At 40.7% G+C, this 18,479-nt stretch overlaps 1 protein-coding gene across 1 annotated transcript in view; it reads right to left on the reverse strand.

The window, feature by feature from the left end:
* ITGA8 (integrin subunit alpha 8) overlaps positions 1–18,479 on the reverse strand; it is a 191,921-nt gene that overhangs the window by 114,907 nt on the left and 58,535 nt on the right. Inside the window, exons 11-13 of the mRNA XM_062210503.1 lie at positions 17,906–17,958; positions 7,384–7,589; positions 4,973–5,164 (exon numbers count right to left, since the gene is read on the reverse strand). Coding sequence (XP_062066487.1) covers positions 4,973–5,164; positions 7,384–7,589; positions 17,906–17,958 — 451 coding nt within the window. The remainder of the gene's footprint in view (positions 1–4,972; positions 5,165–7,383; positions 7,590–17,905; positions 17,959–18,479) is intronic.

Here is an 18,479-nt window from a genome sequence, read left to right on the forward strand (position 1 = left end):
TTTCTGTTTCAGTGCATGGCCTTGCCAGCCAGCTAGCCACAGAAGCCAGCACACTGTAAGTCATTCAAACTCCTCCTGCCCCTTCACCCTTAGCACCTGCCCACAAATAACAACAGTCACTAAAGCCAACTGGTTTCCCCTCCCCAAAGCTCTTATATCCATCACTGCCCTGATCCCTACCATCACTACCTGAATCCCAATTCACTGTCATCTGAAACCAAGTTACCCTGAGAGGGCGCCCTGCCAGTCCCTTCTCCACATCAAAGCCACATGACACTTCCAAAGTGCCTACTCTTTCCTGTAATTAGAGTCTAAAGCAAAAGTGGCCCTTCCTTCTATCCCACTCCCATCTCCAACCTCACTCTCTGCCTACCGACCAGACATGCAGAATGTATCTCAGCTGTCCTTGGAGGCCTTGCCTTCTTTCTAGCTCAGGGCTTGCACACCTGCTGTTCCTCCACCTGTACCACCCTACAGTTATAGGCTTCTCAGTTGTGTACAAGGTCAGCTTAGAGGTCTTCCACAGACAGGAATGGGCTTCCTTCCTGCTGGCCAACACAGCAAGCTCAACTTTATCGAATGAGGCAACACTCACACTTTGCTGTCATTCCGGCTTAACCGTCTTTCTCACCTAGAATGTGGCTCTGTGGAGGAGGTGGCTTGTCCACCTTGTTCACCACCAAATCCCCAGCTTCCAGCACAATTTTTATTACTTAGGAGAAGTTAATGCATGCTTTTTGACGGAATGAAGGAAGGTCTTACTCCTGTTTTGTAGATCTTGCTACTCAAAGACCAAGAAAATTTAGATTTGCCTGGACTGAGCAAATTTAGATTCACTTTTAGTATTTTTAAAATAAAGCTATATTTTCCCTTAAATGGTTTTCCTCCTTTAAAACTGTGATCGCTATTTCCTAGGGCCGTTTTTGTTTTGTTTCCTCATACAGGGTGGCCATAGTGGGGATCTAATAGGACACACTCACCACAACCGCATTATGTAAATCCCGGAGCTACGGGGCAGAAAAAGTCTACCACGTGCTCAGGGAAATCGGGGAGTGGGGAGAAAGGTGATTCTGACAATCTCAGGTCCCAACCTCCTCCAGAGACTGAAGAGTGCCTGCCCTTGGGTTCCCCTGAGATATTCCTGTAAGCTGATTATGAAAACTCTCTTCATGCTTCAGATCAGGTTAATTCTTAACAAATGTGCTGATGTATTTTAAATGAAAGTCAATTATTCATCATCTTAAATATTTGAGAAAAAAAGAAAGCAGTCTCCCATCTTCTGGTTCGCTCCCCAGATGCCTGCAATAGCTGGGGCTGGTCCAAGCTGTAGCTAGAAGCTGGGAACTGCAGCTGAGAACTCAGCCTAGGGGACAGGAACTCGAGAATCTGAGCCACTACCTGCTGTTCCCAGGGTGTGAGTTGGCAGGGAGCTGCAATGGGGAGTGGACCTAGGACTCAAACCCAGTCTCTCTGCTATGGAATGTGGGTATCTCAAGTGCTGTCTTAATCATTAGGCCAAACTCTGCCCACCACCATAAGGCATCTTTAAATACACAGGTGACCTTCAGGAAATGCATGAAAATTAACCATTTTCCACTGGGCTTTCCTTAGTTTCCCCAGATGAGACCACTGCATGGGGTGTGCCCAAGCACCACAGTGGCCACCTGTAGAAGAGAGTGCTGCCAGTCAGTGTGATACCCTGGCAAAGGGTAAAAGAAATGTCACAGCTTATCTAAAAGATTTTTGCCAAAAAAGAAAAATGCACATCTGATCGCTGTAGATGTGGGAGCCCCAAAGACCCAGGCAGTGTTCCCCAAAGCAGGGCCCTGGGTAAAATCCCAGATACCTGAGTCCCATCCCAGAGTTGGTCATAACATCTTGGAGGACTGCCATCTGTTCCGCTTCAGCATCAAGTCAGCATGTGACTGGCATGCACACTCAGTTTCAGAACCAATTGCTCCTGATTCTCAAACTCATTGCAGGGTGCATTGTGAACACTACACTAGCAGCACCTGGAGGCTTGTTGAAAAAAAGGCATCCTGCCCCATGCATCTGGCTGTCTGAATCAGGAGCTTGCTTTCAAAAGATGGCCAGGTGATCTGAACGCACAGGAAGGTGGGGAAGACACAGTTCTGGGGGACGAGTTCCCAACATGGTTGCAGGCGACTAGAATCACCCTGTCACTGTAACAAACCCCTGTAGTCGGAGTCCATGCCCAGAGATTCCGATTGCATTCCCTTTTCCTGTCGTAGCCTTCTCTGCCCACCTTAGCAAGTGCTCCTGGGCAACTGCCGTGGCACACAGGGAACTTCTGAGTGGAGGTCACTACTTGGAACTATGGGATTAGCCACAGAAGCTCGAGCAACACCTCAATGACCAAGTCACTCATCAGCCAGAGGCCAATATTAACACAGGACACACTTGGGCTACATGTTCCCTTCTGACCCCTGGACACCAGGTATACTCCCCTCTGCTCCACTGCTCGGAAAATGGCCACAGAAGGAGGAGGAAGAGTCTCGAATATGATGAATATTTACTTATTCACTCAAATGAGGCTAAGTCTGCATCTAGAAGTGATTGCTCGATTAAAGTTTCCTATCATGGTAGAAATGGAGGGTTGAGAGCAAAGTGGAATTCATATACAGAAAAAAATGAGCAATGTTGCATGTCTGATTGTTGAACTATGCCTACAAATTTCAAATCTGGTCCTCTGGGTAAGAGACTCTAGTCATCTGTCTATAAAGCAGTTTTCTCTATAGAGCCCAGGTGTTAGTGTCAAAATGCAAGTTTCTTTGCACGGTATTCTTTTTGCAAGAAGTGGGGATCAGGGAAGATATTATAGGACCATGAATCACTACATATCTATATTCCTACTTGAGAGGCAGACTTGGGAACAGAACTCAGGTCTACTAAAAGGCCTCAAGACTCTTTGCAGGAATAGGAATTCAACTAAGTCCCATAATAGTCCTGCCTTAGAACATTTAGAGACAGATGGGCACATTGTATTAATGTGATTGATTACTATAAATTGGATCAGTCTCAGCAAATAAAATTGATCAGTACATGGCCTCAAATTAACTTATTCATCCCCATCTTTACAATATGAAAAAGATATAATTGACACATGATCGATTACTAACATTGAACCTGTTTTAGTTTTTCTTCCGTGTCTTCCTTCTTTTATTCCTCCCTAAAGGGAATACAAGGATACTTCAAAAAGATTAGGGAAAAATGGAATGGAAAGATTAGTTTATTTTGGTGCAAAAAGGGTTAAATCCATGCATAGTTTTTTTTTTACATAATACTCATTTCAGGTAGTTTTTGAACATCCCTCAGGTACAGATTTCAGTGATTTTTGGCAACAATATAAACTTATCTTTTAATTCCATTGTCTTCTAATTTTTGAAGTACTCTCATATTCCTTGAGAGAAGTTGTTTTATATTACTCTTATTTGGGACATTTGTACCTACACAGGAGGTCAATAGACTGGCTATGTGATTGCTGCAGCCTTTACTTTCTTGGTCTTCTGAAAGGCACAATCATTGGGTCTGTCAAGTTCCCTGGTACTTAGAGTGGGAAAAGGAAGCCTATGACAAGCATGATGAATAGCAATAACTTTCTAAATTCACTGTTTATCTAAATGTGCAACCCAAGAGTTGGGTTTCATTAATCACTCTAGCATATTTTGGGGGTAGGAGTCACATAAAGAGCCTAGATCTTTAATTTATTTAAAGTTAGGATATATTATGTATAAGACCCGCCCCCCCAATAATCAACTAGCCATCATTGATTAGGCTACTTTAAAATCATTTAAGAAAATAAATTTATTCAAATGCTCTTAAAACTGCTGCAGGTAGAAAGCATTAGTACACTCTACAGTACCACAGCTGATTTAAGTCCCCTCTGATGTCTGTGTTAGTGTCATGAAAGGTTTCTGGCATAGTTAGAAGAATATGTTTTGGTATTCTTTGGCTTAAACCCAGAGGAGAAGAGAAAGCCAATGGATTGAAATTAATGATGTATATTTAGGCAGTCAGGTTATTGGACAGTTGCCCCAAACCAGAGAAAATTCTACATATGGAAACTTCCCAATTAGGGAGGAGCTGGCAGAAAGAGACAAGGTTTTAATAAAGAGTTGAAACTGTCAGTTATCTATTAATGACTTCTAAGTATTTATTAAATTCATCTTGGAATCACCAACATAAAAGTGAAAATTGAACCATAAAACTCAGAAGTCTAATGTTCTCCACTAAAAGCCCTGATTGCTGAAATAATCCTTTAAGGCAAATTCCTGTTTCCATATAGCATGAACTATCTATCTTTTCTTTATGGATCTTCATGCATTCTCAACATGAATTAAGCAATCAAGAATAGTTTATGATTCAGATCATGAACCCATTCTTTTTTCGCCACTTAAAAATATCCTGTCTATCTTTGAAAAACCCCAGAATGTGACTGGAAAATAGGTATGTTCTAAAACATGAGCTTTATGACAAAAATGTTGAGGCTCAGACATTAATTAATGGGAACTATGAGCTCAACAGGGAATTACAGATGAATTGCCTTAGACAAGGGTCTGACGCAAGCTTTCTTTGTTAATGGAGACCAAATTACTAAGGGATTTCCAATGAAAATCTGGGCTGCAAAGTTGACAAATTTTATGTCCAAGGCAGCTTTGGAAGCCATCTTACTTTGCTAATATTATTGGGAGCCAGCTTCCTTTGCTAATATTGTTGGAAGTCATCCTACTTTACTAATATTGTCTCTTCACAAGAAAGGGTGTGTTTGTTTTGTCTTCCTTCAAATTATATGAAAGTTACTCTGGAATCATACCACAAACCCCAGCCCCCTGTGCCACATTCAAGCTTAGCCTTGGCCTCAGTAGAGAGCTGTGTAGGCATGATGCATTTTCCAGAGGATGGACTTTTTCTAGGAAGTGGACTGTCCTGTGGGGAAAGAAAGAAAACTTACCTGGGTAATCATTTTTGTCTATGTCTGAATCGCCACGTAAAGTAAAGCCAAATCCTGAAGGGATAGCCTGCGAGGCCCATACTCCTTGCAGAGTTTGGGAAGGCTTGGTGTTTAAGCCTTCCTTGTTCCCATTGTAAATCAGCACTTTGCCTCTTTGGTCCTTGCCGGCAAAAGGCGCACCGATGGCAATGTCTACAAACAGACAGATAAACACACTTTTTTAAAAAAATAAAGAAGAATGTTTTTGAAATAAAAAAGAAATAAAGAACAAAGGTCTTATGTTTTTCCATGAAAATTCTTGAGTTCTACAGCAACACTAAATTATTTGTTGTCTTTTTTTCCAGCCAATGAGTACATACTGAGTACCTACCACATGCCCGGTGCAGTGTGTACCACAGTGAATCAGAAACTCAGAACTCTTACTTTTAGAAGTATATATTCTAGTGCAGGTAATAGGTCATTTGAGTAGAGGAAAAAAATCAAGAAGGAATCAAGCAATAAATGCTATGTACAGAATCTTAAAAATGTTGGTATGATAGATGATATTTTTTTGTGTGTGAATTAGAAAGGCAAAGTGTCTGGCATTTAAATAGAAATCTAGGGACAAGAAGGAATCAACCATGTGAAGCCCAGAAGTGAGGGCCGCAAAGGCCCAAAGGCGGAAGGAGTGTGGTCTAGTTAAAGAACAGTCAACAGCCGGAGGACAATGCATATGGGAACTCAGTGCAGGGAAGAGTCACTTCAAAGCTCAGATCATGGGGCTGGGTGGATCAGTGAGGGACCTTTGTAGGGGACCTGGGAGTTTCTTGTTTTCAAAAAAGGAATAAAAAAAAAAAACTTGCTGTCATTTCATGAGTACCTCGTCTTGTGAGCTTGCAAGACCTACTTTCTAGTTGAGAGTTGAGGATACTTGGTAACCAATTCAGACCCATAGTAACTGAGGATAATTCAAAAATATCATTTACTTTCTGCACATTAGATTGTCAGGATTGTCCTAAATAAGAAAAACCCGTACTGAATTGTATTTGGAGAAGAATTCCAGCAACACAAAACACTAAGAGCTTCCCAGGGTAGACTATAGTGGGCATTCTCATTTGTCCTTCATTTCTCATTGTTCATAGTAGGTCTGTGGATCAGACTGAATAAATGACTCAACTCTCAGGACCTTAGCCTTTACCTAGAGGTAAAGACAAAGGACCTAAAAACTCAGGTTGTTGTAGAAAATAGAGATTGCCACACAGTCAGTAGAAAGCAGCATTTTCTTCATGGTCATGAAGTCAGTGACTTTATATTCATCCTCTGATTATTCTCAGATTTTTACCTACTTTATATTCGGGAATATCCAGGCCTAGCAAGGCTACAAACCTCTCTTATGATATTAAAAGTCCTTCATTTAGCTCTTTTTTTCTCTGCAAGATTTATTTACTTATTTGAAAGAGTTACAGAGAGAGGGAGAGACAGAGATCTTCCATCCACTGGTTCACTCCTCAGATGGTGACAACAGCCAGGGCTGGGCCAGGCCGAAGCCAGGAGGCTCCTCCGGGTCTTCTATATGGGTGACAGGGACCCAAACACTTGCATTATTCCGGGTTTGAGAGAAGAGGCAAATAGAAGAATATAGGATGAAAAAGACAAGTCCACAGAATTTGGTATTATTAATTTCATTGGGGCAGTTTGGGAAAGTGGCAAGTCAGTTAAGGGTAAACTTAATGGACTTAGGTTTTAAGGTGCTTTAGGAGTTACTAACAGGCATTGCTAAGAATTATTTTTTTTTGGAATTATGTTAAGACAATAACACTTGATAAAGGTGCTATGAACACTATTCGGAGGCGACTGCTCTGGGCAAAAAATAACAATTCTTGAATCAAGAAACAATGTATCTTGATTCTTAACTTAAAGATTCCAAAAATGCATGCAAAATTTTGTGGGAACATGCATGTTTTTCTAGGAAGAGCGTAGTTAGAATACCTAACTTGAAGAACCACAAGCCTAAATGACTTTAATACTACTTTATCACAAATAGTAAAATTCCTTCCAAACAATTTTATGGACTTATGAAAATTCAGCACAACTTATCCATTGAGTATGGTGGTTAATCAGAAGACATTACGTGTGCCAATATATCGAAGTATATTTATTTGTCTTGACTCTAGAAAGTTCTCTAGTTCTTTTCATGTCCCCAAATCTTAACATCCATTTTAAAAATATTTGTCATCACTACTGAACTGTTATAGGACACCCTAAATCAATCACTCTATAATGAGTTAATGTTGCCTGAGATTAAAAGTCACTCACAACCACGGTATCCCACACAGTGTTGTGAATGCAGAAAGATGTCCATTGTTCCCTTCAGGTGACAGTAATACAGAATTACAACACATAAATGACTTCCCCACATCAGTTTAAGTTACCATTGTATCCATCTTGGTTCAGGTCCCCCAAGTGCGCTACCGCACTCCCGAACCTCCCGAAAGTCTCGGTGCCAGTGAGGATCTGCGGGTCTCGGAAGAAGAGCGCGCTCACTTGCAAGTACAGGTGGACCTGCCCGACTTCTCTGGGGTTACTCTCAAATTCACGCTCCATAAAGAGAGGCGCCCCAATCAGTATGTCATCCAGTCTGCAGGGAACACAGAAGGCAGCACGTTGGCACAGGTGAGATTCTTTTGGGTGTATTTGTAATCAACTAGATAAGTACATTTCCCTTGGTATTTTTTGTTTGCTAGGGGTTGCTTTATAATATTCCTATCCTTTCATGGCCTTGTGTCTATGAAATAGAATGCTTTAAGAAAATAAGACTTGTTCAATTATCACATTGAACTTTTTAACTATGTTACAAATGACTGCTTTAAGAAAACCACAGACATTTCGCCCTCCTCAGCTTCTTAGTACATTTCCAAAAGCCAGTTACACAGGAAAATGTATCAACAAGGCCTAAGCAGATTTTTCTAAAAGTCAGAGTTTATCCACAATTTATATAACTTCATTAAAATATGTAGCTTATGGTTATAAGGCTTAAAGTAAATTTCATCTATATCTTTCCTCCTTGTTACCTCTATTTAAACAATAAAAAGAGGCTGAAGAGGTGAATAATCCTGGCTAGAGAGATCAAAAACAAAATTTTCATCTCAAGTGAAAATTCAGTTGCTTTTAGTGTTGGTAGAATACAGTAGGAAACTAATAATTTTTACAGTTAAAAAATTTAAGGCTAAGAAAAGTATTCACAAATGAAGACATAACCTCTAGGAAAAAAATTTTAAAGTGGTTAAAAAAGAGAAATATATGTGTGTATCAGTTTTGCTGCAAACAGTGCTTTGTCACACTGTTCTAAATCTTTCTTAAATCGAATTGTATACTACTACGGTTTAAGTGATTTTTTTTTTTTTTTACTATTTCAAAACTTACTTTATATGAATGGTGAAAGATGGTTAAAGATATTTCCTTTACAGAGCCAGGTAGGCATGAAGAGGAATAGAACAGAAAACATGAGACTTCTGAGTTATTTGATGTTTACTTTAAAAATGTAAAATCACACCAACCAAAATACCTAATTTGATCTATACAAATGAAATCGCGTGTCTGAAGACCCCCCCCATTTTGGCAGGTATAATAACATGAGGTGCCATTTGAAACAGAAATACCAGTTTTATGACTATGTAGGTCAGGTAATATGCTGAAATGTGCAAAGTCAGATGGCCACTAAAATATTATCATTAACATAATTTAAGCATTATGTATCATCAATACATGATGATGAATACTGTATTAATACAGTAGGTATATTGAAATATAATAAAATGGAATAAAATCAATTTATGTATCGATGACATAAATACATATTAATATAGCATATGTGGCATATGATATGTATTTTTAATATCCTTCATATCAAAAGGAAGGGACCAGATAGGAATGGTTACTGAGAGCAAGAAGCTTCCTTGAAGATTCGAGCCATCTGCAGGACACCCTGAGCTTGTGGGTAATGCTCTCCTCTGACTTCCTGTCTTCCCAGCAGTGTCCCTCTAATAGCTGCTTCTTAGCCTCAGTCAACAAACATCCTGTGAACCTACTATGTCTAATATATGGTGATAAGCAATTTAAAGAATATACTAATAACTATTAGGTCAACAAATTAGTCCCTAATTAATCAACGTACAAGTGATATTACATTACTACTCATATAATTGCAAACAAGGCAATCTGGGGAAAGTAATATGAGATGCAAATTAATGCTGGAGGTCGCAGACAGTGACTAAGCTGGGTGAGAGAACTCAGGAAGGTTGCATGGAGGAGACAGCAATAGCCCTGGAAGGGTCTAGATGAAGCTGACCCGGGGTCGGGGGTGGGGGTCTGAGCGGGGGCAAGTGCCTTGCGTAGAGTTTAGGGCACCAAGTATTCCAGGTGGGCTTGGTGCCAGGGGGATCCAACACATTTAATTGGAAAAGTAAAATATATAAATATACAAAGAATAAGTCTTAAGACCCAACAGTATAAGCAAATAACATAACAAATATAGATGCTAGTGCTATTCTATACAATATTGCAAGGGCACTTCAAGAATTGTATGAGAAACAGAATTGAAAGGTAAGTTTGAGGGCAAATTTTTTAGAAATCTATGCATAGGTTTTTCGTAATATGCATTTCCATGAACTTTTTGAAGATTCCTAATATTTAATACTTAATATATATATATTTAGACAGGCAGATTTAGACAGTGAGAGAGAAACAGACAGAGAGAAAGATCTTCCTTTTCCGTTGGTTCACCCCCCAAATGGCTGCTATGGCTGGCGTGCTGCGCTGATCCGAAGCCAGGAGCCAGAAGTTTCCTCCTGGTCTGGCATGCAGGTGCAGGGCCCAAGCACTTGGGCCATCCTCCACTGCACTCCCAGGCCACAGCAGAGAGCTGGACTGGAAGAGGAGCAACCAGGACAGAATCCAGCGCTCCAACTGGGACTAGAACCAGCGGATGCCAGCACCGCAGGCAGAGGATTAGCCTAGTGAGCCGCGGTACCAGCCAATACTATATATTTTTGTTATAATCTATATACATATGATTTACAAGAACAATAAGAAAATAAGTCAATTAAAGATCTGCATAGACATTTCATCAAAGAAGCTGGAGATAGCAACGAAGAACGCGAAAAAAGGCTCAATGCCACCCATCATTAAGAACTGCAAATTAAAACAAGGAGCTGTTACTCTAAGTCTCCTAGATAGCAAAAATTCAAAATGCTGTCATCAAATTCTGTGGAGAACAAAGAACAACAGGAATTTCTCATTCATTGCAGGTGGGAATGGAAAAAGACACGGCCTCTTTGGAAGACAGTGTAGGAGTTTGTTACAGAGCTAACATGATCCTACTACATATGACCCCACAACCATGCTCCTTTGTAGTTACCCAAAGGAATTTAAAACTTATGTCTACACAAAAACCTGCACCCATCGATTACAGTACAATTGCCAAAACTTAGGTGCAATCAAGATGTCTTTCAGTCGGTGAATGGATAAAGAAAGCCACACAATGGAATATTATCCAACACTTAGAAGCAATGAGGTCTCAAAACAAGGAATAAGTTGGAAGGAACTTAAGTACCTATTGTTAAATGCATGAAGCCAGCATGAAAAGGCTACCTCCTACCTGACTCCAACTATAGGACATCCTGCAAAAGGTGAACAATGGAAACTGTAAAGATAGCAGTGGCTGCCAGGGAGATGGGAGGGACGTGAGTAGGAGAAACACAGGGGATTTTTAGGACCGTGTAACTATTCTGGATATTACTGTGATGGTGACCACACGCTATTGTGCATTTAGAAGAAAACATAGAAGGCTGTAACACAAAGAGAGTTTAATGTAAACTAGGATCTTTTGTTAATGATAATAAACAATGGGTTCACCAATGTAACAACTGTACCCCACAAAGCAAGATGTTAAGACTGTAGGGAATTTAAGGTGGGAAGGGAAGGGGGAGCATATGAGGACTCTGCACTTCCTGGTCAGGTTTTCAGTTAGCTAAAACTGCTCTAAAAACAAATTCTATTGATTATCAAAACAACATAAGATGAGAAAATCAAATTTGTCATCATACTGATCTCCACTTAAAACTTAGATCTTCTAATAATTGACTAGGCCATAATTAAGAAGTTATATTCTCAGAGCCAGCGCTGTGGTACAGTGGGTTAACGCCATGGCCTGAAGCACCAGCATCCCACATGGGCACTGGTTTGAGTCCCGGCTGCTATGCTTCCGATCCAGCTCTCAGCTATGGCCTGGGAAAGCAGTAGTAAAAGGCCCAAGGACTTGTGGGAGACCTGGAAGAAACTCCTGGCTCCTGGCTTTGGATCGGTGTAGTTCTGGCCATTGCGGCCATCTGGGGAGTGAACCAGCAGATGGAAGACCTGTCTCTCTGTCTCTACCTCTCTCTGTAACTCTGTCAAATAAATAAAATAAATCATTTAAAAAAAAAAGTTATATTCTCTACTTAAGATATCTCACATCTAACAGTAGTATTTAATAAATGATAAGTATTATAAAAGTATTGGATTAGCTGTTGAAGGCAATATACAATATTTTTACATATTATAGCAAAGCAAACAGAAGTTCCTGTTAAACAAACATGCATTCTCTCTCTCCCACATTGTGGAAGCCAGAAACAGGGTGGAAAGTAACTTTGGGATAGTCCAGAGCCCAGAGCTCCTGTGAGACTATGCTCTTTGGTGTCTGCCCACAGCAAGAGGCAAAACATATGGAAAAGCACCTCGAGCCAGTTCTGATTGACCAGACTGTAACAGGACCTGGGGACTGTGGGATAGACAGACCTGAGGAGAGACTATTATTCTGGTCTCCGATTCCAAAACGTAAGTTGGCTTGCTAAATTTAGGTCTTGCTAAAAAATGTCCCAAATATGTTTACTTAAGAGTTCCCGCGGCTCATCAACCTGTGGTGCTGCCAGCTGATAGGAGATGGCAGCTGTGGGCGCTCCAGGCCCTGGCCTCACCTTGGAAGAGACCCAGGTACCTCAGTTTTTGTTATTGTTGCTGTCGGCATGACTACACAAGAGGCACTTGTGACGCTTAGCTGTGTGTGTGGCTGCCTGGCAGCCTGGAAGTAGGGCATCTAAAGTCCGTGGTTTCCTGCTGTAGAGGCTTAGTAGGGACATTTTCTATCCTCATGGAGAAGGAACAGGGCCACATAATTGGTCCCTGAGGGTGTGACTCTGACAGGGGACTGACACAATGGGCTCGATACATTTCTCACTGAGACCAGCGAGTTCTGGAAATGGGTTTTTCATGGGGAAAGTCCAGCACATCCATGGGATACTTGGATTCTAGGAGTAATTTGCAGCATTGCTTATTTTCTCAGAGCTACACATCCCTAGACACTTAAATACAGGCCCCTAGATGTGCTGAACTGCAAAGAAAAAGAAGCGTTTGTTCTCAGTTCACAATTATGTTCCCATGGAGCTGAGACACAATAACTGTTTTAAATTCAGTTGTTAGAATGTGCCTTGTAGAATATTTTGCGCTTAGTATAAATATTATTTTATATTAGCAATATCACTTAAAATCATACTCTATACTATTGTTTAGGATGGTGTTTTAAAAATCTTGATTTGCAACCCATTACTGGATTATGAAATCAATTTAATTAGTCTCAACCACCAATTTATTTTAATGAAATAGAATGTAATAACAGCAAATAGAATGAACACACTGTATGAAATAAGGGTAAATATTGTTCTGTAAAATTTTGGCTTCAATTGTGTGTATGTGCGTGCTCTCACTGGGAGGCAAAAATGGTTGAAAACTCACTGCTGTAGGGTATGTGTGCCATTAAGCTATTTCACAATCTGTCAAATCCTGTTTTTGTTATGTCCAATTCAGTATTTAAAAATATGTTAGTAAAGACGCTTTTCATTCACCTTCTAATAAGCAGCAGGCTGGATGCTATTCTGTGAATGTGTTTACATATTTATTATACACACATACAGACTGACTTAGAGAAATCTATAGAGATATTAAATGTATATTTTAATTTAAAAAATGAGCAATGTTTGAAAAATAGTATTAATCATGTGGCTTTTACTAAAAGTAACTTTGCCATTTGGGTCATGTTGATGTCTTTTTTTTTTTTTTTTTTTTTTGACAGGCAGAGTTAGAGAGAGAGAGAGAGAAAGGTCTTCCTTTTTGCTGTTGGTTCACCCTCCAATGGTTGCCGCGGCCGGCGCACTGCGCTGATCCAAAGCCAGGAGCCAGGTGCTTCTGGTCTCCCATGTGGGTGCAGGGCCCAAGGACTTGGGCCATCCTCCACTGCCTTCCCGGGCCACAGCAGAGAGCTGGACTGGAAGAGGGGCAACCGGGAAGAACCGGCGCCCCAACTGGGACTAGAACCCAGGGTGCCGGCGCCGCAGGTGGAGGATTAGCCTAGTGAGCTGTGGCGCCGGCCGATGTCTTATTTTTAAATTCTAATTATTTTATTGGTTTGAAGACAGGGAGGAAGATATGTGCCTCTCTTTCTCTGTCTCCATATGAGACAGTGCTTCCCAGGGGCCCTTCTTCCCTTTAGAGCCTAATGACTCAATAGTGATTGTGGAAGACATGGCTACCTTTTAAATATATTAATATCTGAATCATGAGGAAAATAGTCTAACCTGTCAAATGCAATTCAGAAAATGCGAGTGGTTTGTAAGTATAACTTTTCAAAATACTGCAAAAGAAGTGTATTCTTAATAAATGCCTGTGAAGAGGAAAAAGACAAAAGCCAAAAGGAAAAAACCAACCAACCAACCAGGTTTGCTTGGTTAGGCACAAAATGAAAAATATCATCTCCACTTCTCCACTAGTGGCTGACAAGTTTCTTCTGAAATTCCTAACAAAGTTTATATTGACAGAGTTTGCAGTCCTGGCTGTCTTAACAGAACTAAACCCAAGTTAGTTTTGTCAGTTTGTTTATACTTTCAAAAGTGTCACAGGGTTGACAGTATCAACCACCAACTAGCATGTGCACACTGTTTGGGTATAAGCTTTTGCAAAAAAAAAAAAAAAAAACTAGGAAGAATGTCCACCAACTTGCTTCCCTGGTTTCTGTGCTTAATCACACTGTCTCCATGCCACCCTCAACCATGGACTTAGATTTTGCCACAGTTGTAGGGATTTTGTTTTTGTTGTGTAGAGAAAGTCTGGTTGAATTCTGTGTGTGTGTTGGGGGGGTGGGTCCTCACTCCTGATCTATGAATAATCACCTAGTCAAGTGATTTTCTTAAGGATATATATATATATATATATATGTTATATATATATAATGGTGATATTCATATATATATATAGAATATATACCTATCACCATTATTATAGTCTCAGATTTCACTTGCATTATATGTCTTGATCAAAGAAAGATCCAGATAATCTCAATTGCTCCAAGAGCTTACTTATTTATAATAGGAACCTTAACTTTTCATAGCATCTAAGTAATTAAAAACAGCAAATTACATAGACACCAGGACTCTTATGGGTACTTTAGTTTTAGGAATGGAAATATTAAGTTAGCAGGCATTTTAAAGTAGTCTAAAGTAATCAGAAAATACTACCTATTATAAAAGAAATACTATGCATTGCAATTTTTAAGCACATCAAGAGAACAAATCAACATTTGAAAATTCCTGTGTCTTTTACCATATCCTTTTGATCATCAGGAAGCCAATGGGTTCCTTTTCTTGAAAGTCTTATTTTCTTGACATGACAAAAACATGTACTACAGACACTGTCACAAAACTCTGCTGCAGATGAGAATAAGCTTATATTTCCAGGAAGGAAAGAGTGCCCTGCAGGGCATATTGTAAAGCCTGGAAAAAGTTGTGAGGACTTGCGAATGGGAGTGACTGACGGAAAGGAACACGTGGAGTGGATCTGGGGCCTGTGAGGAGCCTAAACCAAATGGCCCTTGAGTTTGTTGTCTGACAGCCTATTGAGGTGGTCATGTGTGCGTGCCTATGTGTCCATGAGTCCATGCATACATGTCCATGCATCTATGCACATATATCCATGTGTCCATGCATATGTAAAAGGCATCTGTTTTCACTGCAGAGTGAGCCTGAAGAATCTAAATGGCAGCCTATGTTCTAGCTTCAAGCTTTTCTTTCTAAAAAGCCTTGATTATATTGCATCCAAGTTGGGAATCTTGCATGTTGATTCTTATAGTTACTAAGATAACTGAAGAAGATTAAGGAAGTTTTATTTATTTACTAAAGAGGGAATGAAAAGGAGAGAAGCACTGTGGTTTCTGGTTCACTATTTAAGTGACCACAATGGATGTAGCTGGGATGGGGCTGAAGCTGGGAGCTGGGAGCTGGGAAATCAATCCAGCGAGTAGCAGGGACCCAATGACTTGAGCCAGCACTGCTGCCTCCCTGGGCCTGCGTTAGCAGGAAGCTGGAGGGAACAGTCAGAGCTGGGACTCAAACCATGGACTCTGGGAAACAGGCATCTTAACTAGCAAATTAACCGTGAGATTAAAGGCCTGCCCTGGCGATTTCATTTTAAATCAACTGCTTCCCAGGGTAAGATGGGCGCTCACCTAAACCTTCAAAATACACCCAGAGTACAACTACTCCTGTATCCCCCACTGCAGGCTTTTGGTCCAGTCTTTGCTCCCCTGGCATTTGACAGCAGACTCCCAGAAAACCAGATGGGCAGAGGTTACATACGAGGACCCAGTCTCGGCAGGCTCCGTCCTCCATGACACACAGGACACTGTGTCCTTCTTGGAGATAGACTCACGTGCTTCACAGCAGGGTCTGTGAGGCACTGTGTGAGGTGGCTTGGTGGCCTCTGCACCTGCACAATCCCACGCCCCATGGCTCACTCTCCACACCTCTTGGCTTTGCCTCAGATACGCAGGGAGCTTCCACCTCTGGGCACTGGCTGTTCTACTGGGAGCACTCCTCCCCAATGCAGCATCATGGCTTCTCTCCTCGTTTCTCTAGGTGTTTCCTCAACTATAATCTTACTCCCGAGGCTTTCCAACTTACCTGATTTAAAGTTGAATCCTTGCTAATATTCTCTCTATATATTATTTTTATTTTAATTATTTGTAAAAGATTTATTCACTTGAAAGGCAGAGTTACACAGATAGTGGACTTCTGTCCGCTGGTTCATTCTCCAAATAGCCTCAATGGCCAGGGCAGGGTTGGTCCGAAGCCAGAAGCCAGGAGCTTTTTCCAAGTCTCCCGTGTGGGTGCAGGGACCCAAGGACCTGGGCTATCTTCCACTGTTTTCTCAGGCACATTAGCAGAGAGCTGGATTGGAAGTGGAGCAGCCAGGACTTGAACCAGCATCCATATGGGATGCTGGTGTCACAGGTGGCAGCTTTACCCACTATGCCACAATGCCAACCCTTGTTTCCATTTTTAATTAATAGACTTTACTTTTTAAGGCAGTTGTAGATTGCAAGTGTATTTGAGCAGAAAGACACAGTTCTCACCTTTTCCCTTCCTGCCAGCCTGTCCTCCCACGGCATCCCCCAGGGTAGTGCATTTGGTACGATCTGCAAAACTGCAGTCACTCATCATTCATTCTCAACCAAAGTCTATAGCTTATGCTGAGGTCACTCTTGGTGGATGTAAATATGTGATTCCATATATTGGTACAATATCTTATACAATAGTGTTACAGCAAAAATTCCTCTGTGCTCTTTGTATTAATCCCTCCTTCCCTCCCCCAGAACTCCTGGCATACACAGAGCATTTTCCTGTTTCCACAGTTTTGTCTTTTCCAATGTGTAATATGCTTGGGACCATGTAGTATGTGGCCTTTACAGACTGGCTCTTTGACTTAGTGGTAGGCAGTTAAGGCCTCTCCATGTTGTGCATGACTTGATATTTCCTTGCTTTTTAGTGCTGAAAAAACCACCTCTTTGGATGTGTCACTGGTTATTCATCCACTCGCCTACCAAAGGACATCTTGTTGCTTTTGGCTCTTGCCCTTTTTTTTTCCTTCTCAGCACTTAGGACTGGTGCATAGCAGATGCTCAAGAAATAAATTAAATATATGCATGCTCAATAAACACATGAAAAAAGTAAAAGACATTTTCTAAAAGGTACACAAGTTAATAAATTTATCTCCAGTTATGTTCCACAGCTCAATACATAAAGGAAATTACCAGGGTGTATCTAAAGTGCTTAGCCTATATTCAGGAACATCATAAGGATTCTTCAGAAAGTTGATTTCTATGAAAATGTGAGCTCCAGAAAGGCCGAGACCCAGTCTGTCTTACTCACCTTTGCACCGTATTCTGGGCATGGATGACAATGTCCGGCACATACGCAACACAGTATTTGTTGGATGGCCAATCACTACATCTCTACCTAATGACTTTCTTATTTGATTCATTCATTTACCCGGCAGGTGCTCAATGATCATTTATTTTGAAGTAACAATGGTGAAACATAATTTATCACCCTGCTTGGCCCAAACTCAATTGTAGTTTCATCTCAGTGTAATGAAACATACTGCTATTTAATCTTCTCCAGGGAAGTTACCAGCACACTGGTGTCAGGAGGAAAAAAAAATCCATTTATGTCAAATGTTTTATGAATGTATCATCCCCCAGGGGAAAGAAGGGAGACAGATGAACAAATGCCTCCATAGCTATTGATTTGGAATGGTCAAGGACTATTCACTTCATAAAATTAAAAATAAAACTGAATAAGATGTCCTCTTCTACAAGTGGCAGATGTAGAAAACCTCAGTGAGGCCATAAAACAGGATGACAGAATTCTTTAATAGATGAACCCTCTTGTCCTGGACCAAAAAAAAAGCTAAAACAAGAGAGCCTCTATCTTGTTGCAGGAGCCCGGAAGGATGTATTTTGTGAAGGAAAATGATAACATCTTTATGGGTGAATGGAATATACAGTGAGTGAGGAAGGTCTTATAAACTTACCCGTCATTGTTAACATCTGACACTACAACGGTATATCCAAAATACGATGCCATCTGCGAAGGCAAACCATAAGATGACATATTTTATGCTCCCCAAGTCATTTTTATAGTTCCATTTCACTTATTCTTGAAAGATTAATCTCATTGAGGTACATTTTTGTGTTTGAATCCACAGACTTCTGGATAAGTCATTTAGTCTAATTCCTGACCCAACAAGTTACTGTCCCCACAGTAATCCTGACATCTGCTTGGACATCCTCTGGAGATGTTCAACAATCAGCCTATTGACTTGGTAGTACAACTATTAGACGGTTCTTTGCTACATGTGGCCCTTCTATAGCCTCCAGGCCCTCATCTCACCTTGTCCTGCAACCTTGTATCTCACAGAATAAATAATTCCACTTCCAGATGAAGTCTCATAAGAATATAGGGTAAAAATCAACTTGGGAGGAACCCATATCTCAGTACCAATTTACATTGAACTTGTAGGCAACAAACACTCCTAAATGTTTTCCAGGAATTAAGTAAGTGCACTATAGTCTTCCCATGTTTTCTTTTTCTCTGAAGTTTTTATT

Source organism: Lepus europaeus, chromosome 14 (assembly GCF_033115175.1).
Source record: "Lepus europaeus isolate LE1 chromosome 14, mLepTim1.pri, whole genome shotgun sequence".
NCBI classification, from domain to species: domain Eukaryota; kingdom Metazoa; phylum Chordata; class Mammalia; order Lagomorpha; family Leporidae; genus Lepus; species Lepus europaeus.